Genomic DNA, 9731 nt, shown 5'->3' with positions numbered 1-9731 from the left:
ATGTTGAGAACAAAGCAATAGCAATAAAATCAAAGATGGGTTGAATTTGACCAAAAACCAAAAGGGAATAAACAGATCACGAAAGTAACTAAGTTAATGACCAAGTCAAGCGTGGAAATGAAGCTGAACCTGATGGTTACCGCACACTTCACAGTCAGAGCAAGGCACATAAGTGACTGTACTCCCCGTATCCACAATCAGAGCAACAATCTGAGGTGGTGTCCCAATCCACAGCCGCGTCGTGTAGTACCTGATTCCAATTCCAAGTTCTAGAACCTTCAATTCACTACAACTACAAATACCAGAGCTGAAAAAAAAAAGGGAGAATTGAGAAGAGAATCAAACCCGTTGGTAAGGAGATCATCGTAGAGCCTCATGTTCGCGTTTGACTCCGATCTCTAGAGACGTCGATCGTCGAAGGCTCGCCGGATTGCTGGCACCGCTTCAAGAACTCGCCCACTGATCCCAAGGACGCGTCGTTCTTCGCCATTGACACACTCGAGAGGAGGTCTATGTCTCTCTGGAGGAGGAGAAGAATACAGAGAGGGAATTGACCTGAAGGGCAGAATCGGAATCAAAAAAATTAAAAACTGACCTTTTTTAACATCACCTTATTATTAATAAGGACTAAATTAATATTACTAACAATTCATAATGGACTTTTTTATCAAGTGGGAAACTAGGTGACTTTTTTATCATTTCACACTCTAATGTGACATTTTCCATCATTTCCCTCTAAATATACCCAGCAAATTAATTTAGCTTGAAAAAGACAATTGTATTTTCAAATGACGATAAAAGTCATAGTAAATTAAGATAATAACAAAATGAATCATAAAATTTGAAAGGAAAATCATATTCTATTTGAACCCAACAGTTCATTGCGTTCATGGAACTAAAATCATTTTATCATTCAACTTTGCAACTACATAGAATTCAATCGGTTTGTTAACAACCAAATAAGCATAAGGGTAAGCAGCATTCCACGGACGACCGCAAGGAGAATGAAGTCATGTTAGTCTCAGCGAGAAAACTACTTGCGTTGTAAGTAATGTTTGCTCCAACCATTGTTACTTACAACTCTTTGATTCATGGAGTTTGCAATATATACCCCCCAAGTTGAGGAGGTGTTCCATGAAATGCTTCACTCCCGTCCTCTGCCTTCTTCTTCTGTTATCCCTTTCAATCAAATCTTGACTCAACTTGTCAAACTCAAACACTATTCAACAGTCATCACTTTGAATAGACGAATGCTTCTCTGTGGAATTGTTCCTAATCACTATACTCTCTCTATTATCATCAACTGCTATTGCCATTTGAATCAAATGGGTTTTAGCTCATCTGTCTTAGGACAATTCTTCAAATTGGGTCTGTCTTCAACCAAATGTTATTACCTTCACCACTCTAATTAACGGCTTTGTTCTCCACAATCAAGTGCCTGAGGCTGCTCGAATTTTCACCAAAATGCTGGAGGGAGACCATTCTAAGCCCAATGTGTTTACTTTCACTACACTAATAAAGGGGTTTTGCATGAGAGGAAACAACAATGCGGCCATGCAATTACTTAGGAAGATGGAAGAAAACGGTTGTGAGCCTAACATAGTTTCCTATAGCACCATCATTAACAGTCTTTGCAAGGATACACTAGTTGTAGATGCAATGAACCTCTTCTCAGAAATGATTATTAGAGGTATTACTCCAGACGTTGTTACTTACACCTCTTTGATTCAAGGAGTTTGCAGTATAGGCCATTGGAAAGAAGCTACGAGGTTGTTGAATGAAATGGTGAGTAAAGGTATCCTTCCAGATGTAGTCACCTTCAATGTTTTGGTTGATACACTTTGTAAGGAAGGGATGGTTTTGGAAGCAAAAAGTGTGGTTGACATGATGATTCAAAGACATATCGAGCCTAATACAATTACATACAACTCACTTATGGACGGTTACTGTTTGCGAGGAGAAATGGAGGGGGCAAGACAAGTTTTTGATCTTATGGTTAGCAAGGGCTCCATGGTTGATGTTCGGAGTTGTAGCATATTGATAAATGGATATTGCAAGGGTAAAAAGATCGATCAGGCTTACAAGATTTTCAAGGAAATGCGTTGTATGGAACTAGTTCCAAATACAATTACTTTTAACACTCTTATTGATGGTTTTTGCAAAGCAGGGAGAATTCAAGAAGCAGAAAAGTTGTTCTCTGAGATGCAAGGTTATGGCCTGCTTCCAGATGTTCAAACTTATGCTGTGATACTTGATGGCCTATGTAATAACCAGCAACTTTCTGCAGCTGTAGAACTGCTTAGAGAGCTGGAAGCCCGAAAACTGGAACTCGATGTTGTCATTTACAGTATTATTATTGAAGGTTTCTGCAAAGCTGGAGAAATTCAGTCTGCAAAAGATCTCTTCTGTGGTTTATCATCAAAAGGACTCCAACCTGATGTGCGGACATACAATATAATGATTGGTGGACTTTGTCATCATGGCTTAATAATCGAAGCAGAAAAGTTGCTCAGAGAAATGGGAGGGAAATGATGCTCTCCAAATGGTTGCACCTATAACACCATTATCCGAGGTTTTATCAATAACAATGAGACATCAAGGGCTACAATAATTGTTCAAGAAATGCTTGAGAGGGGTTTCTCTGCAGATGCATCAACTATGGAATTGATTGTTGATTTATTGTCGAAGGATACGGTAGATCCTGGTTTATTAACATTGCTTAAAGATTCTGCCTGAAGTTATTTGAATATTTGAAATAAATCTTTCTCAATATCACTAGGAAATTTGGAAATTCAAAGCTGCTGCCCCTTTAGCAACCTTGGATGTTTTGTCAATCTGATTTATAAATCCATCATCCAAACACTGTCATTTCCTTGTTGCACTCCAAATTTTGCACTTATTTTATCTCTCTCTCTCTCTCTCTCTGTGTCTGATAACCTGAATATTTTGTTGCCGGATCTGAAGAACTATTTCTCATTCAACTGGTAGACGAACGAAAACTGACAGTCTAAGTATTCCGCTTTCCTATTTTATTTGTGTTTAATATGTATGTCCTAAAGGCAATTGTGATTTCCCATTCTTGTTTGATTGTAAAGTATGTTTCAGTGCCTATGACTTTTACATCAGTTTGTAAAACAAATATGAGAAAATTTGAGTGTGTGTGTGTGTGTCTGATAACCTGAATATTTAGTTGCTGGATCTGAAGAACTATTTTTCATTCAACTGGTAGACGACCGAAAACTGACAGTCTAAGTATTCCTCTTTCCTATTTTATTTGTGTTGAATATTTATGTCCTAAAGGCAATTGTGATTTCCCATTCTTGTTTGATTGTAAAGTATGTTTCAGTGCCTATGACTTTTACATCAGTTTGTAAAACGAATATGAGAAAATTTGAGTGTGTGTGTGTGTGTGTGTGTCTGATAACCTGAATATTTAGTTGCTGGATCTGAAGAACTATTTTTCATTCAACTGGTAGACGACCGAAAACTGACAGTCTAAGTATTCCTCTTTCCTATTTTATTTGTGTTTAATATTTATGTCCTAAAGGTAATTGTGATTTCCCATTCTCGTTTGATCGTAAAGTATGTTTCAGTGCCTATGACTTTTACATCTTTTTGTAAAACGAATATGAGAAATTTTTTTATTCAATTAAGCCATAGATTCTAACTTGAGTATTTTGGGATATCCCAGTTCCTTTACCTATGATGATTATTCTTCCTTTTAACTTCAGTAGTGAGTAGTGTTTGATAATTGATAGTTGCTTCCTAAAGGTAACAGTTTTTTCTGATTGTTATAAACTGGTGTGATTCTTCTCTGAAAGTAGGTGGCAATCCCTATGCGTTTAGATTTTAGTTTGTAAATTGAATATCCAAAAAACTTTTAATATTGGAATTAGGCTCCCATCTTGTTACAGTTTGTCACCTAATCTTTTCCTTGTTCGATTCTACTCTATGTTAGAACATTTCTGTAATGCTTCAATGATAATATATGTTTTGAATTGAAAATTTCGGCCAATCCAGTTGTTTCACTAATTTTTTGTCTGGAAAGGTATGTCTAAGTGTGTAACCCTTAACCTGTTTCATAGACCCGGTGCCCTGATGAGTGCTTATTTATGGAGATTCCTGGGTATGGTTTTGTACAGTCACTAAGCTATATTCTTGTTTTTTGGCAACTAGAGAGAGCTGCTCATGCATATGAGGGTTTTCGTTGGGTGCTTTCATTGAACTAGATACATTTACTAGATTTGCACAGCCATGTGTCCAGGGCCCTGGGGGGTGATCATGGAAATGTGACGTCAGGTCATGAGGCAGGTGGGTGGCTCTAAGACAGCTTGTTGAGCAATGACCGATGAGTAATGTCTCACCGTTTCTGCACTTTTTTTTTTTTTTCACTGATAATTGGCTTCCGAGGTCAGTTGTTAATGATTAAGACAATTACATTCAAGTTTCTGTGTTTCAAGAAAGCAAGAAAGTGCTTTTTCTGTTTGTGTTGTATGAAGCTGTGGAGAAATGTGTAGTGGTTTTGTTTAGTTATAGTGTAGGCCTTAGCCCCCTCCACCTTTCTAATTCTTTGACCTGTTGAATTTAATCGCGGCCGGTTTTTGTTTTGCCATATTTTTGCTCATTTATGTTAAAAAGTGATCGTTCCTATAGATGGAAATCTTGTGTTGGGTTTGGAGTTTGGCATTGCAGTGTTTATGGTGTGAAAACGTTCTTTGTTAGTAATTTAGTCACAGAAAGTTGTTATGGCTCCCTAGCTATTAAGCATTGGAAAACATATTTAAACTCTAGGGACTCGGGTTTCGAAAGCTAAACCATAAGGGAATAGCTAAACCTATATGATTGCTTTGGTATTTCAGGTGTAGCTTTAATGGCTTCTTTATTCATTAATTTTCTTGTTGTGGATGTTCATAGTTGCATGGATGTATTTGCTGAAAAATGGGAGAATAAGGAAAGTTTTGTTTCAGGATTTATTCTGTGGCTGGTGTGGTATCTCAATATTGTATTGCTTTCTTCTTGTCTCTCTCATTACTGCCATCTATTGCTTTATCTATGCGCATACTGAATCTTAAAATAGCGGCAGTCAGTCATACTGGAAAAATCTGATTGTTGTCATTTTGTTTTGAGAAGGATGGTAATCAAATATCAGTCATTGGAATTCATTAGAGCTCCCAAATCTCTACTGGAACTGATAATGATGCTGATGGAGGGAACAACAGACAACTTTAAAAGAGTCCAACTTAATATAATAGCAGGGAACTGCATTGTGGTGCAAGGTTGCAAAAGCATTTCTCAGAATGTAAAAGATGGCCTTATACAAGTTGAAGGGTATCAACTAATCATTGAACAGGAACTGGAAACTAACTATACTGAGCTTTCTTTCCTGATCCACCAATACAAATTAGTAGCAAACTCCGAGTCAGCAACTTCTTGGTGGTTGGCCTGTTGTCGCTGCTGTTGGCTCTTGTTGTAGCTTTCTGTTGGCCTGAAGTCTAAGTTTGTTGAGGCCTTGAATTCATTCTGGCAGAGGTACAGGCACGCGTTAAGGTGCGCGAGATTTGCACATGATTTCTAAGAACCAAGTTCGTATTCGTGTTTTCTGAACGTAAACCAAAATAATACTTTATAGTAAACGTGATCGAGAGAGAGTTTCGTTTCATTCTTACAAAATGTCCCTTTGAGGCTTATGTAGCAGCAAGATCCAATTTATGAACACAAATGTGGGGTCGGGCTAACATAGCCTAGGACCTTTTGTAGTAGCGACATTGGCTACTTCAATTGAGTGAATGGTAAAAGGGTTATTAGGGTAAGAATTGATTTACACCCCAGTAAAAACTGAAGGAACTACTAAAGCATCAAAGAAGCGAGTAGCAACTACTAAAGCGAGGACCTTTTATTGTGGAATTGAGGATACAGATTCAAAGACTCGAGCTTTCTCAAGGAATCCCATACCCAGTCGAAACTCGAGATGCTGAAAATGATGGGAAAAGCGTTTGGGAGAAGAGGTATGCCATTTCTTTACTCTACTCCCCTTGTTGTTGTTGTTGTTGTTGCTTCATTTCATTCTCAATCGAAGGCAACCAAATCCTCAAGGCTCAAAGTGAGTAACGTTGAGGATGCTTTGAAGGTGTTCCATCAAATGCTTCACTCCCGTCCTCCTCTGCCTTCTTCTGTTATCCCTTTCACTCAGATACTGGGTCAACTTGTCAAATTCAAACACTACTCGGCTGTCATCCCTCTCTTTAAACAAATGCTTCTCTCCGGAATTGCTCCTAATCACTACACTCTTTCTATTATCATCAACTGCTATTCCCATTTGAACCAAATGGGCTTTAGCTTATCTGTCTTTGCACAATTCTTCAAACTGGGTCTTCAACCAGACGTCTTCACCTTCACCACTCTAATCAACGGCTTTGTTCTCCACAATCAAGTGCCTGAGGCTGCACGAATTTTCACCAAAATGCTGCAGGCAGGCGCAGGTCATTGTCAGCCCAATGTGTTTACTTTCACCACACTAATTAAGGGCTTTTGCAAGATGGGAAACAACAGTGCCGCCATTCAATTACTTGGGAAGATGGAAGAAAGAGGATGCCAGCCTGACATTGTTTCCTATAACACCATCATCGACAGTCTTTGCAAGGATACACTAATTGATGAAGCATTCAACCTCTTCTCAGAAATGATCAGTAGGGGTATTGCTCCAGACCTCGTGACTTACAACTCTTTGATTCACGGAGTCTGCAAACTAGGCCACTGGAAACAAGCTACGAGGTTGTTGAACGAAATGGTGAGTAAAGGTATCTTTCCAAATGTCGTCACCTTCAATGTCTTGGTTGATACACTTTGCAAGGAAGGGATGGTTGTGGAAGCCAAAACTGTGGTTCAAATGATGATTCAAAGACATATTGAGCCTGACACGGTTACATACAACTCACTTATGTACGGTTACTGTTTGCGAGGAGAAATGGACGAGGCAAGACAAGTTTTTGATCTTATGATTAGCAAGGGCTCCATGGTTGATGTTTGGAGTTGTAACATATTGATTAACGGATATTGCAAGGGTAAAATGATCGATCAGGCTAACAAGATTTTCAAGGAAATGCATCGCCTGGAGCTAGTTCCCAATGCTGTTACTTATACCACTCTTATTGATGGTCTTTGCAAAGCAGGTAGAATTCAAGAAGCAGAAGAGTTGTTCTCTGAGATGCAAGGTTGTGGCCGGCTTCCAAATGTTCAAACTTATGCTGTGATACTTGATGGCCTGTGTAACAACCAGCAACTTTCTACAGCTATAGAATTGCTTAGAGAGCTGGAAGCCAGAAAACTGGAACTCAATATTGTAATTTATAATATTATTATTGAAGGTTTGTGGAAAGCTGGAGAAGTTCAGTCTGCAAAAGATCTTTTCTGTGCGTTGTCATCAAAAGGACTTCAACCTGATGTGTGGGCATACAATATAATGATTGGTGGACTTTGTCATCATGGCTTAATAATTGAAGCAGAAAAGTTGCTGAGAGAAATGGGAGGGAAAGGATGTTCTCCAGATGGTTGCACCTATAACACCATTATCCGAGGTTTTATCAATAACAAGGAGACATCAAGGGCTACCAGACTCATTCAAGAAATGCTTGAGAAGGGTTTCTCTGCAGATGCATCAACTATGGAATTGATTGTTGATTTATTGTCGAAGGATACAGTAGATCCTGGTTTATTAGCATTGCTTAAAGATTCAGCCTGAAGTTATTTGAATATTTGAAATAAATCTTTATCAATATCACTAGGACATTTAGAAATTCAAAACTGCTGCCCCTTTAGCTACCTTGGATGTTTTGTCAATCTGATTTATAAATCCATCATCCAAACACAATGTCATTTCCTAGTTGCACTCCAAATTTAGCACTTCTTTTTTCTGAAATATTATGGGTGTGTGTGTGTGTCTATATATATATATATATATATATATATTCCAGTCGTTGTGGTATAATCTGAAGGATGTTCTGTCTTATTACCTTTTTCATAGTTCAGGTGTCCTGATGAGAGCTTTATCTGAAGGATGTTGTGTCATATTACATTATCTAGCGCAGGTATACATGTTACTTGATCATTGCTTTGATTATGAAGATTCCTCAGTTGGGTCATCACGGAATTCTGTTAGTATTCTGGATGTATATATATCACTCTAGCTTATATTGGATTAGAAATGTGGATCTTGGATCACAGGTTTTCTAATGATAAATTGATAATTGGTTTTGTTCTGAGGTCATTTGTTAATGATTAAGACAATTACATTCAAGTTTCTATGTTCAAGAGACCAAGAAATTGCTTTCTCTGTTTTTGTATATGAAGTGGTGGAGAGCTGTGTAGTGATTTTTTTTGGTTACAGCGTAGCTCTTGACCCCCTCCTCCTTTCTAATTCTTTGACCTCTAGATGAAAATCTTGTGTTGGGTTTGGAGTTTGGCACCGAAAGTTGTTATGGCTCCCTAGCTATTAAGCATTAGAAAACATATTTACTCTCTGGGGACTAGGGAGCTAGTTGTAGATGTTTCCGAAAGCTAAACCACAAGGGAAAATCTAAACTTATATGATTCGTTGATCTGGTATTTCAAGTGTAGCTTTAATGACTTGTTTTACAGATTTTCTTTGTTCACCCTGACCCTATTTGTTAATTTTCTTGTTGTGGATGTTCATAGTTGCATGGATGTATTTGCTGAAAAATGGGAGAATAAGGAAAGTTTTTTTTTTCAGGATTTAATCTGTGGCTGGTGTGGTATCTGAATGTTGTTGCTTTCTTCTTGTCTCTCTCATTACTGCCATCTCTTTCTTTATCTATGCATACTGAATCTTAAAGGAGTGGCAGTCATACTGGAAAAATCTTATAGTTCTCTTTTTTTGACAGGGAAGGTAATTAAATCAGTAATTGGATTCATCAGAGCTCCCAAATCTCTACAGGAACTGATAATGATACTGACGGAATCGAAAGACAAATTTAGACTTTTAGAGTCCAACTTAATTAAGTGGCAGGGAAATGCACTGTGGTGCAAGGTTGCAAAAGCATTTCTCAGATAGTAAAAGAATGGCCTCATACAAGTTGAAGAGTATCAACTAATCATTGAACAGGAACTGGAAACTAACTATACTTTCTTTTCTGATCCACCAATACAAACCAGTAGCGAAAACTCCGAGTCCCACAACTTCTTGGTGGTTAGCCTGTTGTTGCTGCTGTTGGCTCTTGTTGTAGCTTTTTGTTGGCCTGAAATCCAAGTTTGTTGAGGCCTTGAATTCATTCTGGCAGAGGTACAGGCACGCGTTAAGGTGCACCAGATTTGCACTTGATTTCTAAGAACCAAGTTCGTATTCATGTTTTCTTACCCTAAACTGATCGAATACTTTGTAGTGAACATGATCGAATACTTTATGAACCTTCCTTATATTCATGCTGCGATCACAAAATGACCATTTTAATTGATCTCTGTAGTTTATATGGCTTTGTGTTCAATGTGATGATATTTGGTTCTGTATTAGACGCCCTTATTCAAGTAGATGATTTTGTAGCTAGACCGCCTCATTGAACAAGATAGTACAAATATTACTGAGTTATAAATGCTATCTTGATTACTGATAAAGTCAGAGTCGATAAGTTCTACTCTGCTTCGATTTTGGGAAAACTAAGTTTGCGCGGATGGCTTGATTTCATTTCAGCAAAGGCAGAGACGTTGGTTGACGTGATTTC

The 9731-nt window shown here is 38.0% G+C and overlaps 1 protein-coding gene and 1 pseudogene across 1 annotated transcript; both read left to right on the top strand.

The window, feature by feature from the left end:
* Positions 1–1117: 1117 nt before the first annotated feature.
* LOC133733797 (pentatricopeptide repeat-containing protein At3g22470, mitochondrial-like) lies at positions 1118–2857 on the top strand (annotated as a pseudogene).
* Positions 2858–5865: 3008 nt separating this feature from the next.
* LOC133732506 (putative pentatricopeptide repeat-containing protein At1g12700, mitochondrial) lies at positions 5866–9489 on the top strand. The gene is made up of 2 exons (XM_062160068.1): positions 5866–8084; positions 8898–9489. The coding sequence occupies exon 1, from the start codon at positions 5969–5971 to the stop codon at positions 7736–7738; it is 1770 nt and encodes a 589-aa protein (XP_062016052.1). The 5' UTR covers positions 5866–5968; the 3' UTR covers positions 7739–8084; positions 8898–9489.
* Positions 9490–9731: the final 242 nt, after the last annotated feature.

The sequence above is a fragment of the Rosa rugosa genome, chromosome 2, assembly GCF_958449725.1.
Source record: "Rosa rugosa chromosome 2, drRosRugo1.1, whole genome shotgun sequence".
Classification (NCBI taxonomy): Eukaryota; Viridiplantae; Streptophyta; class Magnoliopsida; order Rosales; family Rosaceae; genus Rosa; species Rosa rugosa.
The sequence above is the reverse complement of the archived record's forward strand: the minus strand, read 5'-3'. Positions and strand labels throughout refer to the sequence as shown.